General features: G+C 39.6%; 1 protein-coding gene across 2 annotated transcripts in view; it reads right to left on the bottom strand.

The window, feature by feature from the left end:
- tp53bp2a (tumor protein p53 binding protein, 2a) overlaps window positions 1-15,443 on the bottom strand; it is a 28,114-nt gene that overhangs the window by 4,885 nt on the left and 7,786 nt on the right. Inside the window, exons 3-13 of one of the 2 annotated variants that reach the window (XM_005913962.3) lie at window positions 11,543-11,690; window positions 10,481-10,594; window positions 8,549-8,619; window positions 7,829-7,930; window positions 6,334-6,508; window positions 5,963-6,144; window positions 5,707-5,871; window positions 4,008-4,055; window positions 2,534-2,717; window positions 326-448; window positions 50-171 (exon numbers count right to left, since the gene is read on the bottom strand). In XM_005913962.3, the coding sequence (XP_005914024.1) occupies window positions 50-171; window positions 326-448; window positions 2,534-2,717; window positions 4,008-4,055; window positions 5,707-5,871; window positions 5,963-6,144; window positions 6,334-6,508; window positions 7,829-7,930; window positions 8,549-8,619; window positions 10,481-10,594; window positions 11,543-11,690 (1,434 nt within the window). The remainder of the gene's footprint in view (window positions 1-49; window positions 172-325; window positions 449-2,533; window positions 2,718-4,007; window positions 4,056-5,706; window positions 5,872-5,962; window positions 6,145-6,333; window positions 6,509-7,828; window positions 7,931-8,548; window positions 8,620-10,480; window positions 10,595-11,542; window positions 11,691-15,443) is intronic. The other variant, XM_005913964.3, reaches the window with a different exon arrangement.

The following is a 15,443-nucleotide window of genomic DNA, read 5'->3' on the forward strand; positions in this document are numbered from 1 at the left end:
TTTTTTTTTCTCATGATGATATAAAAAGTGTGTTTTCATTCCCCCTCACCTGAGCATCCCTGACAAGGTCATCACTGCTCTGGTTTTTGCGGAGGGAGGTAGCCGGAGCCTCTGTTGGCTCAAACATGGAATATGGACGCACTTTCCTGTCCCTCTTCAATTCTGAATCATCTAGCCACAAAACAAACGGAGAAGATGATGAAGAAATTAGTTTCAACACAGTTTGAGGGAAAAAAAGAAAAGAAAAAAAAAATCTTGTTTTATAGGAACAGGAAGGGATTACACTTTATTTCTGCACGTGTGCAGTATGTGCCTGTGTCTTTACCTTGGTCTGTGTTAGAGCTGGAGTGAGAGTTCATTCGTGGCAGTGTTGAAGCAGAACCGTGACCATTGGTGTTGGGCTCTGGACCTGAAGAACTCCACTCTGCCAGTTTCCCTGGCTGAAGGCCTGGTGAGCCAGCAGAAGAGGACAGAGAAGATAAAGTATAAAATGAGATGCAATCGGTTTTTAAAGAAATAATGAACTAAAGCATCAACACAGAAATTCATTCATTATAAACACAAAGTTCATAGAGCTTTGTGTTGTGCAGTGTCATACATAACAAACCTTTTTTGAAAAACAACAGATTTTGTGGCATTTTGCATTGCTCTTCATTTGCTCATTTGCTTCCATGTCTGCGAAAATCTCTGGTCAGATTTCCACAAAAGCATGGAGGGGTATCTTACAACTAGCAAAAGTAGCAACACATAGCAAAACCATGACTTCCGTCACAGTGTCTACACACTTTAGTTAAATGGTCCATTAGAAGAAGGGCTGTACCAATACACCAACAGCCCCATATATTTTTCTAGACCAGTCCAGACCAGATTGGGTTGGTCACAGTCCACCCAGGATGTCAGTTCAAGTGAAGGTTATGTGTTTGTTCCAACTGACCCATTTAGAGCTGCAGAGAAAGAACTGAGGAGGAAACTCAACAAGCACGCTTTAACAAACAGCAGCAAAACAAGCAAACGGGATCAACGATCCAGCAAGGAAATGATAAAAAACTAGTTTTTGGTGAAGATAACAGTCATGAAAAATGAAAACATCTAAGCAAAGATATCGGGAAGCGCATATGTGCAGACACACACACACACACAACACAAGTGTGTACCTTTTCTTTTAGCCCGCAGCTCTTTCAGAGGCTTAAGCAAGAACATGGCTTCTGAGGAAGATGCATTCGAAAGACAAAAAAAACAAAAAACAAAGTAGCCTTAAAGCTCCAGATCTCCTCTGGTTCTAAACATGGTTTTGGATGGGCCCAGTCTGGGCCCCCCAAGGGGCCATGCAGACCACAGCACAACCCCCAGGAGCCTGCCTGTTACTGTGCACAACGTCCCTGATAGAGAGGAAATGGGAATGGGTGTATAGAAAGAGCAGATCCCTTCTCATCCCCGCCCATCCCTATCTCTCTTCTTTCCATACTGCAAATCAACTCAGCATGCAGAAATAATTGCATGCAACAACACAACAGACTGGAGAGATGCCTGTTCCGTTCACTTTTGGTATGTGAAATTGCTTTAAATAGCAAAACATGAGATGACGATTTCTTCTGTTGTTGTTTTGTAATGACTAATTTTGGTGTTGGATCATTCATTTTTAATAACCTGAAGCATACGGCTGGCACAAAGTCTTACTGACGGACCAATTTTAGGATGAGAGAGTAACTCTCTCATCCCACAAGATAGAGATGAAGCGCATAAGAAGGAATTACAGTGTGGAGGATGGTAGAAAGAACAATATGTTGCTCTGGTCTCATTGGTTGGATCACACTTTCACTTCCATTACATAGAACATACCTTAGTGCTGTCCCCAGTTTACCATGTAACAAGATGTGAAACAGATTGATTTTAAAGCAGCACAGGAGCAACTACATTAGGGACAAATTTGCAGCCTTAATAAAATAAAGGTAAGTAGCATTGTTTGGAGTTTTAATTTCTTATGGTATAAATAATTTTCTGTATAGCTGTTTCTGAATCTATATTAAGAAAGGCATGCGAGACACACACTTTGGCAAAACAAAAACTCAAACTACTTTACTCAAAACCTAAAAAAGTGTTTAAAAAAAATAAAATAAAAATAAAAAACATCCCAAAAAAACAAAAGACTATGAAGCTCAGGCTAAGCCATGCTAGATCACAGCACAGCACCCAGGCAGTAACTAGCTACCTTCTGAGCTCAAAAAAACATCACAACCAGCAGGTGTCCCAGACTCCTTTGCTCCTGCTGTAAATGGTAAATGGTTAATGAACTGCTCTTTATACAGCACTTTTCTACTCCTTTACTGAAGAGTGAAAAGACTTTTACCTATCATCATGCTGAAATTAACAAAACGTATTTAACTGAAAAAACAAAAACAAAACAAAAAAAAAAAACAAGAAACATAATTTAGCTGGTGATGTAAAGATGACAGCCTGATATTTGAGTCAAAATCAGAAAAGGAAAAACTTTTAAGAGCAGCAGCACTTCAGACTGCACAGTCTGGGTGCTCACCTGTCCCCGCTTTGCTCTGTGGCTCGTGGGCTGGGAGGGTGGCAGTGCCGTCTGGGTAGGCAGGTTTTACAAGCAAATCGTGTCTCGCTGGGCCCCTCGGCATAGTGGACGACTGGATGTACGGACCAACCGCTGCCACACGAGACGGACCCGACTGCTGTCCGGCTTGGGCATCGGAGGGCAACTGTACAGTGAAAGGGTAGAGAAAGTAAAAAGAAGACTGGTTAGTGAGAGCAATTTAAAGAGCCTGTATTACAGTAAACCACAGAAAGGGATACAATATTTAGACAAATGAACATAAATGACAGAATGGTAATCAAAACTGTAAACTGCTGAAATGAGTCCACAGAAAACACGCTGACAACAATTTTGAAAAATGTAGTTTTCAAAAATGAAAGGCACTTAAGTCGATTACTTAAACAAATACACAGTGGATGAAAAAATGGGAAACTTGAAAATTCTCCTATACAAGTTTTTTCTACTTGGTGGGTGAAAAGTTCACTTTAGCCTGTGCGTGGTGCCAGAGCAGGCCATGTTTTTATTCCTCCCCACTCAAAGATAGAAAAGAAAAAAAAAAACATGGATTAACTCTTGTGAGCAAGGAAGTGTTCAGCCTTTTTCAGAATGATCATTTGTTTTGTGAAGTTTACTCTCAAGAACCTTAGTGTGGGACCTTTGTATTTATGCCAGTTGGTGGTGTATAAACCGAAAGATGGCCAGACAAGGAGTCCAAGTGTGTAGGATTTGTCATATAGAAACAAATGTTGATAAATGCCACAAGAAGGCAAAAACCCAAGAATAGGTGCAGCAGAGCAGGTGTTATAATCTAGAACAAAAATGCTGGAATAACCGACTGACATCTCCAACCTTAGTGTCTTAAAACACTTTCATAGATATCCAGTTACTTTCTCAGCAATGGCTGTTAAGTTACTGCTGAACTACTATCTCACACACGCACGCACGCACGCACGCACGCACGCACGCACGCACGCACGCACGCACGCACGCACACACACACACACACACACACACACACACACCAGTTAGCATAACACACTGTTACTAATTACAAATTAAAAAATGTTTTAAATAAAAAAAACCAAACATTTTAAGATCTAATGACTCCAGAGCAGCGCAGCAGTCTCCTAAATGTTGTTGCTTTATTAAGTTAGGACAGCACCTTCAATATAAACACAGCAATTCATGCCTTTTTTTTTTTTTTAATTATCCACATTTAGAAAACTGACTGATCAATGTTCACCTATAAGTTGGCACGAGTTCTTACAGCTCAACAAAAGCTGGTCCTATATCATTTCCCTTTAAAACAAAATGATCATTGTAGGTTTTATCCATCAAATGAATGGAGCAACAAAAGTTAAACAAATGCAAAAACTAACAAAGTCTGAAGCCAAATCACATTCAGTTTAGAAATCAAACAGGTACATATGTATAGCTGCAATACTAGTTTAGTTACCTGAAGGTGTGTTTCTTTTGAAGCCCTCTCTTTACCAGGATAGCCATTCTTGAGAAAACAAAAGCACAAACATGCAACAGAAGTTCAAAATACCAAATAATCTCCCTCCCTATCCAGTATTGGCCCTTTTCACTGTTTTCTGAAGTATGTGACTAAGATGGTGTGAGATGACTCTCAGCTGGCAGCTCTCAGACTACCTCTTGGTCAGTATGTTCAGACGTGTTTGCTGGGTGATGTTAGCCGGACGCTTGCTGTTTAGTAGGAGGAGAGAGCAGCTTGGATGGAGTGTGTCTTTGTGCTGGTGAGAAAAAGGCTCACTCATTATGATTCTAGGCAGGGTGTGGGTAAATCACCTCACGAGCCCCTATTCAAGCTTTCCTCTCAAACACACATGCACACATAAACACCTTTCTATGTACTGCTTCTCCTTTATTACATAGGACATTAAATAAAGAGGCCAGAAGGCTATAAAGTAATGCACGAGTTGCTCATTATCTAAACAATTAAAACAGATTTACATTTCCTTCTAAAATGTATTATTAAATGTTTTAACTTTTAATCTTCAACACTGTTTTGGCTGAGTAAATACTGCAAACCAAATACTCACGAGGCTGTATTTTGAATCTAAAAACACAGATAAAACACAACAACTGTATCAGCTTTTAATGAAAAATAATATTTGTCGTTAAAAGTTTGAGTTGTAATAGAAAGTTCGTGCTGGAAGCCAATAAAGCCCCGATTAGGAGAACATAATTAAATAAGTGCATAGAGGACAGATTACAGTGACTCATGTAATTGAGAAGGTGAAAGCACAATATCAACCAATCAGGATTTTTTATTTATTTATTTAATTTATTCTGTCCACCCTCAGATTTAACCTCAAGCAGTAAATATGGTAATTTTTCTTCTCACATTCTGTTTCATAAAAATCTATGTTGATTTATTTACAGTCCCATGGCAACCTTCAAACATCTTTTAGAAGGGGGGGGTAGAAAGACACCAGAGACTGAGATCAGAACTGTTACCTCAACACTAAACAGGATTACCACCACAGACTGCCTTAACTCAGCCTTCTGATTTTTAATGTGTGTTGAATCTTGCCATAAATGTTTGCATAAAAGACGGTTTAAGAAGGCAACTGAATTCTTCCACTTTTCATGTTTATAAGCCCCACCAGAAATAGATAGTATCTTCACTGACATTCCTGCGTGTCTGTGATAGGAAGTCTGCACATACTATTCCTCTCTCATCTTCTGGCTTTGTTTCTGTCAAATGGGACTGAAAACACAACCGAGTGAAGGAGTGGGAGTGAAAAATCAAACTCAATTCCTTTATATGATCAGAACAACCTTCCTTTCCCACCAAGATCCAATATTGGAAAAAGACAGATAGGAACTGATTGCTCTGAGTGAGTGAGGAGAGGTGGGGGTGGGGGGGAGCGTCACTTGACCATCTCCAAACAGAGGAAAGAAAGTGTGAGAAGCTTGAGCTCAGAATGTCAGACGTAGAGATACAAACAGCTTTTTATCACAAGGCCACTAGGGGGAGTTCTGATCAAAAGCATTTCTACTAGTTAGTACCAGAAATTAAAATTAGTACCCTGAAAGATTGTCAGGGTGCCATATAACAATTAAAGCGATGTGTTTTTTGTTTATTTGTTTGTTGTTGTTTTATGTAGTTTTGGTGCAATAATACTTACGGGCAAGTTCTCTTTCTGCTGCAGGGCTGCCTTCTTTTTCCACAGCCGGTCTCGGAGCTCACTGATCCGTTTGTCCATAGCAGCCACTTCCAGGTTGCGCTTGTTCAGACTTTCTCTCTGGTGCTGGAGCTTTGAGTTTTGATCCTGGTTGAGCTTGTTCCTCAGCTGACCAACCAGCACAAACACAAATCAAAAACTGTGCTAATTTTAAACAAGTAATATGTTTGGACTTGAATTTTCCTTTATTACTTCACACCTGTAGCTCTTTGTATAGGCGGTCCAGCTCTGCAACCGAGCTCTGGTTGTCATGGAAGTTATCCATTTTGCCATTTTTGAGCAACTCCAGCTGCCGGTTGAGCTCCTCCACCTTGGACGCAGCCATCACTAGTTCTCTCTGCTTCTGCTGGAACAGGTTATTCATTTGCTCTATCTCCTCCACTGGAAAGGGAGAGGGATTGAGCGTGATGATGACAGAGGTAAGAAGAAAGAAAGCAAAGAGAGACAAACAATATAATGTCAGTCACAGAAATACAGCGCATCTTAATCCAAAATAAATTTCAAACTTTAATGGTTCACACCATACTCTTAGCAGGCATCCAGTCGTGAATTCAAAGTTAACGAACTCACCCAGTTTGCCATTGCTGAGACGTTTCTGTTCCACCTGACCCTTGAGGGCCCGGACCTTCTTGAGCCGAGCTTCCTGATTCTCAATGTTCTCTCTGAGGCGCTGGAGCTTCTCCTGCTCAGATGCCTGTTGCTGCTGACGCTGCTCTTGCTGCTTCAAGTAGCGCAGCCGCTGTTCCTAGAGACAAGAAAGAGCAAAGGGGAAGCAGAGCACTTGTTAAAAAATATATATATAATTAAACAAACACATCCCTCCTCATGCATGACTGCACTATGTACACTGCTTAAATGTTTGTGGGCTACACGTATAAGGGCCACTGATAGAAGTTTTTCCTAGTTCATCTTCCTCTGAACAGACAATAGGTACATTTTTCCTTCTATGATGTTCACACAATGCAATGCTACTGAAAATAAAATGAAGTCACTGATAACAGGCTTGCCTATAACCCTTGCTTTCAGTGCAAAATACTTCCTGCCACAAGTCCTTGGCTGTAATGAAAATCAGGAAGTAACTTGCTTTCCCTGGTAGCCTTGGGAAGCTATTCCCAGGTAGTTAAATAGCAGAAACAGATGCAACTGTGGAAAGTACTGAAAACAAATCAAGGGGGGGAGGGAGCTTGAGAGGGATCCAGCAAAAAAAAAAAAAAAAAAAATCAAACAAATTCTGACTACAGAAAGCTTAAATGTTAGCAATGGTATTTAAAAATTGGTTGGTTTCAGAATCAATCATCGCTCTTCAGGTGTCACATGGTATATTGTAAACATGACAGAGCTCTCCCAGCAGGTTCCAAGATAAGCACATCCCAGCCACGGGTCAGGTGATGATGACGACAATGCCCCTTTATTTACTCCAAGCAATCAAGTATACATGTAATGCTTGTACTTGACTGCTTGGAAGTCACATTCCTGGACTTGTTATACTGTGCTGATGTATACACAGTGCTTGGAAGTGAATGCTTAAATGCCTAAAGGACCTAAACCACAGCCCTAGGAGCATATTTAAGGACGTAAAAGAAGACACAAAGTTTTTAAAGTTACTATAAAACTGCATATACTGCGTGGGTGATTCAGAAGAACAAAAACATTTTAAAGTGCTTCCGCAAAACAACAAAACAACAACAACAACAAAAAAAACAAAACAAAACATGGAAGGAATAAGCACTCAGTTAAGTATTTCACTATATCACACCTATTTTCTATCATATCTTTCTTCTTGTCAATCAATCCTGAGCAAAGTAAAAAAACAAGTTTAGATATCAGATGTGTCCCGCAGAGTGAGAAGCCTTCTCAAATGAAACTATGCCCACATCCACCCATGCCTTACCTGTCTATCACAAACTCTACATAAACATGCATTATATAAGTACAATAGAATATACTCATTTAATATACTAAATGAACTCATTTTTAGTCCAGTACTGACTTCAATACTGTCTCCACTTAACTCCTTAATCTCTTATAGACACCCATCTCTTTCTACTGCACTTTTTTTATGCACCTTGGAGGCAAGAAGTTGCTGTTGGGCTTCTATCTGCTGCTGCTGTCTGGCAGCCATCTCTTGTAGCTCAGCCAGCGTCATGTCCATCTGGGGCGTTGCCACCTGTGTAGAAAGAAAGAACAAAAAGAAACACATTCATGTTTTAAATATATATTCAAGCTGAAGGAATTTTTCCCATTATAAAAGTCTAAAATAAAATTACAACAGGAGGCCTAAAGTAAAAAATGCAAAACATACGCGAGGAGATTACTGAAACATCAGATTTAGTTTCAGTTATACTTCTTAAAAGGGGGAGCAGTTTAAGCATTTTGGGGGGGAAGGGGGGGGGGGATTTCAGAATTCATTGTTCAATATTTATTCCCCAAGGAGACATCCTCAGCTGAATAATCATTTTGCAGTCATATGCATGTTATGATGCACTGATTAATTTTGCAGAAAAACACTGCAGGGTGTGAGAACTGAAAGGAACTAATCAGTATCCCAGAGCACACAATTAACTTCAACTCGTCAAGTATAAAGAAATTACATTTTGGGAGAAGACTTTATGCCGATACTAAATGCATGACCCTTATTAGTAAAATTTAAAAAAAAAAAATAAATAGACATTGTTCCAAATTGACATGTTTCTAATTATTCACATCAGCTACCATTCAATGTGAATGAATGTAAAATAGTGTAAACCATTTCAACCACTTGTCAGAAAAAAAGTTAATAACTCACCCCATTCTCCATCCTTCTCTCTGGGGGACCCTTCACTCCATTTCTCTTTGAATCTGAGCCTCTTGATCCTCCTAAGTAATGAAAATAAGTGGAGATTTCGTCAGACATTAAAATTTAGACCACCTTAAAAGAAATGAAGGATCAACAAGAAAAAAAAAAATGGCTGGAACGTCCTGTTGTCCTTTTGCCCTTCAGTGTCTCTGACAAACAGTCATACACATTTAGATTTATAGGTTTGTCTTGACATGCTATAGAGGAGGGTGTATACCAGCTGAAAAAATGACAGGCTAGTGCTGAATTATTTTAACTTCTTTACCTCAGTGCTTTTTGTAACTTGTAAAAAATCTCTTGGGATTCAACCTCATCAATAATGACTTATTAGTGGGGTGGGTACACTACTGCATGTATATATGCTTGTCTAGGAAGATATAACCATATAGCCAACCATTTTACTGGCATTTGGCATGCATGTCTGATAATCTGGGTCCTATCCCTAAAGTATTATCCCATGATGAAAGCCCATAATAGCTTTACTATATAGTTTAACTGCTAGCATACAGTATGCATGCTAGATACAAACTAATCGCTATAAACAGATGTCTGAAAATCAACAAATTTAACATTCAGTATTGTTAGTACAGGAAGCTTTATGTGGTTTAAAGAGGATTGACCAACCATGATTAGAGCTTCATGCAAGCCCATAGATCAAAGCCTCATGGGTTGCAGCTCCAGAAGCTAAATAACTGGTTTAATAGATGCTGGTTAATCGCTGATGGGAATGTAAGACACTGCTAAGCTCAAGAGTGACGCAAACTGTTATAGTCACAGCATTCAGACATTCACACAGTGATTAATTTTCCGTTAATTTTCCTCACTTCATTTAGATATATCAAGTCAATGACAGAGCAGAAGTACACCCATGATTTTCTGGGGCATTTTGTTGTTTGAAGGTTTAGTTCTTTCGGCCTTCTTTTCTAAGGTTTAGTTCTTTGTCACTAACTACCGAGTCTGTGTGTTATAGTAAAATAGTATAGAAGAAAAGTAAGATTATTCATGTTTAGGGCAGTCTTCAAACTAATCATGTTTTTTTGCCCAGTAACTTGAGAATTTTGTCTGTGCCTGTTTGTTAATGATTGCATTTCATATTTATGCTATGCTGAAAGTAAAGGTCTATAAAAAGTATAATTAGTGTGGCTGCTTACTCAGACATGACGCAGGCATAACATTAGATTAATGAAAAGAAGTTCAAATGTACTGGCAGTCCAATAGATTGGTGACATTCCATTTTATCCTCCGACATGTGAAAAAGAGCATGCTCGAACAGTATCGGGGAAGTATAAACATTTAACTAACTGGAACCTGAGGGCAGGACAGAGTACATCCGTACTGCCGTAACTAATGTAAACACGGCAACAGGACCAAATAAACCCGCATAAAAATGCAGTAACTGAAAAATTTAATACAGAGCTGTGTTGCAAATAATGATCAGAGCTAAGCTCTCAGTGTAGGAAAACAACAGCGGGCTAAGATAACACAAAGGGAAAACAGCCACCTAATCCCTGGGCCAGACTCAAGCTGTGAGAGGTAAAAAGGGCTTAGTTATGCAACTCGGGGTTCAGAAGATAGTCTATGAAAAAAATACTAAACTTTTCTGTGTTAATAAGAAAATTGAAAAGTAACAGACTTCTGATAGTGTGACTCGGACACTCTGATTCCAGCAAGGATGAAGGATCTGAGGGCTCCAAATATAAAGCCCTCTTCTGGATAAACGTTTGAAAAATACCATAGTGTTTATTGAGTGAATAGTGCATTATAAAGACAGCAGGCACCTCTGGAAACAGTGCTCACACAATCATAACTCTTGTGTGTGAGCAGTATCAGCCATTAAAGCCTCTTTTCACTATCTGTTGTGTATTGCAAACAGTTGCTTACCTGATTCCCTGCTAGGAGCTCTGTTGTGACGCAGAAAGAAGCGCACCTCTGATCTGTGCTGTCCCCATCGTTGGAGCACATCCAGCATCCTCTCCCCATCACCTACAGGTCTCTCTGCAAGTCGAAATAAAACATTTTAGCCCAAGTTTTCATAATATTTCACTTGGATTGGCTAAAAAACGAATGCATGTCAAGTTTGCACATGCCATTTACTCAGTGAATCCAGTCTAACCCAAATTGAAGGATGATTCATTTTGTCAACACAGTTTGCATGCCATTGATCTATCTAAGCAATGACTTCAGGGGAAACAACTATAACGTGCTGTCAATTATGCCTCTTGGCACTGAGCTCATCAGCTGTTCTTCACACATTGTCTTTGAGCATTTCATTACACAGATGAGCTGACACATTATGCTTAAGTAGAGGTGAGTGAAACTGATCTTTTAATAATGGTAGAAATGCAAAATGAAGCAGTTAAGTAAAATATTATAAATATAATTTATAACTTTACATCTAATTTGGATGCAAAATGTCACTGCTGTGTTTTCAAGGAGATTCAAAAGTGGCCTGTGGTGAATGGGTGCAAAATGAGACAATCTCTTCAGTATTCATCAATCTCCTTTCAGACCACTCCTGGAAGTACTCAAACACAATAATTGGCACTTTTTCACTACTATGGCAGTATCACCATGGAAACGGCTATGAAGCCTGGCTCCTTGAGTTCTGATGTTGTATACTCTTTGACTCTTAGAAACGGTGAAAATGAGGCAGGCATGAAATCTCAATGTCACTCCTCACCTCCCACCTGAGAGATGTAAGAAATGTTTAGGCGCTTGTGTTTGATGCAGAGATTAGGGCTCTACGCTATTTACATGGTAGACTCAAAAGAGACAAACACTTTAAAAACTGCCAAGCAGATGACCACAAAGCTAATCACAAACCACAAAGTGGTCAACATGAGAAAAAGCACTTTTTGTCTAAATAAAATAAGAGCTAATGTGTCCACACACCGACTCCTGTTCCTTCAGATACTCCACAAACAAAAGAGCACTGTCACTCACCAGATCCACGCCACATCTCAGATAGGTGGCAGTCCGTTTCCCCCGGCTCTTTGCACAAGTCCACCACATCCCGGCACAGCGTCTCCGGAGTAACAGGAACCTCAGTAAAATGCTGGTCATTGTTACTGAGGTATACAGTCAGGAACATCTGGAACAGCAGGCGAGAGAAGCAGATAACCCAGTAGATTAGATAGAGCTAATTAAGATCACAAGCGAGAGGATCCTGTTAGAGTTAGTAGAAGTAAGGTAAACATAAAAGTTCTCTGGAATTGGTGTCCAATTTCCTCTTGGTTCATTGTTTGTATAGACTGTATAATATGTGAGCTTCACTGATAGCAGATCTGCTTCCCAGGTCTCATACCTCTGTGTCAACAGAAAAACCAGAGGCCAGATCTTGAAATTCCATTTCACTCACCAACTAGTGCTGTCACCACTGTGAGAGATCCCTCCATCCCAATGTAAAAACACTAAAAAACCCCGTCAAGCACTCTGAATGAGCAAACCGCTAGATTCTTATGGAAGTGTGTGACTGACAGCTGCTCAAGGCTGGTTTATATCAATCTACACAGAAATGGGCAATCTCAATGAAGCAGTTTGTAATAAATTGGAATTTGTATGCCTCCAGCTACTGCAGAAAATAAACACACTGACACTGAGCAGAAAATTGAGCTGTCTATCAGCAAGGATCCAAATGCAGACAGTCACCTACAACCTTTTAAAATAAATTCTAAAAATCAATACTTATATGGGATATTACTCATCTTTATAGCTATAATAGGCAACAATTGTCAAAAAAATTAAAGTAAGAAGGGCTGAGTCAAACAAAAGCCTTCACAGATGATTTAAAAAAATATGCATCTGAAATGTCTGTGATATTCCAAAATCTATATAATCGCTGACAGGAAACACAAACATCAAAAGTCAGTGTACGAGTATCATACATTCATAAAAAGATCAGCGCTAAGAAGCTTAAGGCTCGTAATGGAATATGCCCCCAATCTGTAATATGAGCACATAAGAGGAGTTGATAAGGCAGCAATAAAACCAATTTTATAAGGTGTCTTAGGATATTGCATGCCTTGAACATACTGAACTGTTTTGTTTCAAACCCAGGTTTTTGCACAGTGTCATGCCTTCACAGTGACTTCAGACAGAGTATCCTGAAAAGCGTGTAACTGTAAAAGCGGTATTATTTTAAATGCCCAGAACCTCCAGGTTACACTGCCAGGTTTTTGTACTCTGAGTTGCTGTGAACAGCCATGCCTACGGGGGCTACGGTGGGAACATGAGGTCAGCTAGGTCACAGGCACAAAAAACTTGAAGGGGGTAATCATGCAGAGCAGCTGGTGCAGAAACAAAAGTATTTGGGTTGCTTTTTAGCTGTGGTGTGTACTACGCCAAAGAGCAACAGCCTTAGGATAAGGGGCTTTATTCCCCTTTTCTTCCTCAAATGAAGCTTACTAAGTGAGTGGGCAGGTGAAACGCTCCCTCTGAAGATCTCCTAAGCAACATCTACAACCAGAGGTTTGTTTTATCACACAGAAGGTGGAATCAATGGGCACTGGCCTGAGTCAGAGGACCTGACTCAACTGCCAGAATCAATGGGGATGCAAATGAAAGATTCTCATGAATAGAGCAAATCAGCTGTGAGTCATGCCTGTCAGTAATGTAGAGAAGAGAAAGCTGTAAACAGAAAGCTGTGTTTCTAACCAAAGACCACCCTCTGTGGCAGAACACTACCCTGGAAAGTAAAACTAAAATGGGGGCTTTTTGTGTCTGTTAATTAGAATAGTTTAAACATTCATGCTAAAACAATTAAAATCACTCATATAGTCTGCCTTCATCAAATTATTTCAAAAAAACAATTCGTAGATCTTTCAGAATGAGACGGTGACATCATGAAAACTTCCCAGAAATCCAAAGTGCTAAAGTGAACCTATTAATATTTGGAGAGTGAAAGAGAGCACTGACAGATAGTAGGAAAAGAGAGAACCACAGATGGGAAGAGAATATAATCTCGGGCGCTGGCAACACCCCCACTAAAATCCAGTTTGCTGCAGCACTAAAGTTGATGATCCAAGACCACCAGTATTCACTTCAACTATCCATCTAGATGACTTAGCACTTTGCAGTTGACCTTCATCCACCTAAAGCATGTGGTCACTTCTTATTCGCTATGATATAGCACACATGGTACAAAAGCTGTATAAACTACAAATACAAATACAAAAATCTATGAGGCCAATTTTCATATTGTTTTGGAAACTTTGAAACATTCAAAATGACATGTGGAAACGCATTCCCTTTAATTCGTTTTTTGTCTTTGATCCTTGCAAACCTTTTAAGGTCTCAAAATGATAGGTCTTGTAGACTTTTCATTACAAACAAAGCAGTGCATGCAAGGTAAATTACAGGAATTTATTTTATGTGCTGCAGTAAATATCAGAAAAGTGTTTTCATCTTTATAATTTATGGTCTACTCAACAATAAGCAACTACACCGCAGACCCTCTTCAAGTTTTAAGAAACGTACCTACTCAGACAGGCAAGATTACCATAAGTAGGTGTTTGACTCAGCCAAACAAATTGAGTGTTCATTAAATATTCATTGATACAGCAGCAAGTAAAATTAGGTAGCTCAGTAACAGCCTGATAGGTACAATGCAAAATAGACAAACAGTAGCTCAACAGCCTACCAGAAAATACTGCTTTGTGTAGCTTTATATAGTTCGAAGGGAGCTGGCAATATCATGATTTTATGTGACAATGTTTGACAGAAATATGCTCCACTTGCTTTCTATTAGGTATGGAGAGGATGACAGAAGGAATTGCTGAATTGCACTTCCCTTCCTATTTTATTTTAGAGAGCCCTGGGGAAGGAGAAGGGACAAGCTGCCTCGGCTGCTGTGGCTCACTATTATAGCAAAAGATTTCTATTTCCATCATAGCATCAGCTAAGTCAAACCTGTCTCCCAGGGTTTTGAAGGTGATGTGGCAGCTCAGAATAGCAAACGGACAATTATAGCCAATGCAAAGAAATATGGCCATAATACTGCTGTCTACACTGTAGATACCCTCAAAGCGGGGCAGCTATATGGTTAGGTCATTTTATCGCAGGGATTACGTTAATCCGCTGTATAAAAATATAGCCTTTTAACAGCCTGCTGGCTCAGGGGACAATAATAAGCTGAAACATGCTAGCTTGCAGCTAGGCTATGGCCATTATGTCTTACTATATTATAGGATCATGTTTTTTTCTCGGAGGTTGAACAGTGGCCTGCAGTGAATAGGTGCAAAACAATCTGACCATGTATTCTCAAAAAAAAATTAAAAAAAAATTTAAAAATAATAATAAACTGCCACAATTTTAAGAGTCGGCGTAGGATCCTTTGTTCAAGATGCAATAACACTGACAAGACTGTGTCTCTCTCTGACATGAAAGGCTGTAACATCAAAACCTCAGACAAAAGACACTGCAAAAGGAAGACATCTAAGAGTAGGAGAGTGACTGCAGCTGGCAATACTTGAGCTAAAAGGTTCAGAAAGACAGAGGGGAAAAAACTATCAAAGATATGCTATCCTGGGTTATTTCACTGAAAGTGGCTTCTTTGTCTGCGATTCTCCTGTATCCAAGTTAAATGAGCTCCAGTCCCTTTAGGGCGGTGGAGGACAATTCTGTCAAATTGTGTGTACTGAACAGACAAACTATGAAGTTTAAAAAAAAAAATGCTGATTTTCTTTGCCTTTTGCAGCGTGATTTGGATCCTTAAAGCAGATGCCACCGGCTGCAGACCTGAACAAGCTTTTCAAGCCTCTCCAGTTCAGACAGGGCACTGTGAGATGACTTGAGTTTAAATATCAGCACTCTACCTGTAGCCAATTGCACAAAGGAATGTTTTTTT

This window comes from Haplochromis burtoni, unplaced genomic scaffold (assembly GCF_018398535.1).
Source record: "Haplochromis burtoni strain Fernald_Lab_line unplaced genomic scaffold, NCSU_Asbu1 Contig_7, whole genome shotgun sequence".
In the NCBI taxonomy this organism is placed as follows: Eukaryota; Metazoa; Chordata; class Actinopteri; order Cichliformes; family Cichlidae; genus Haplochromis; species Haplochromis burtoni.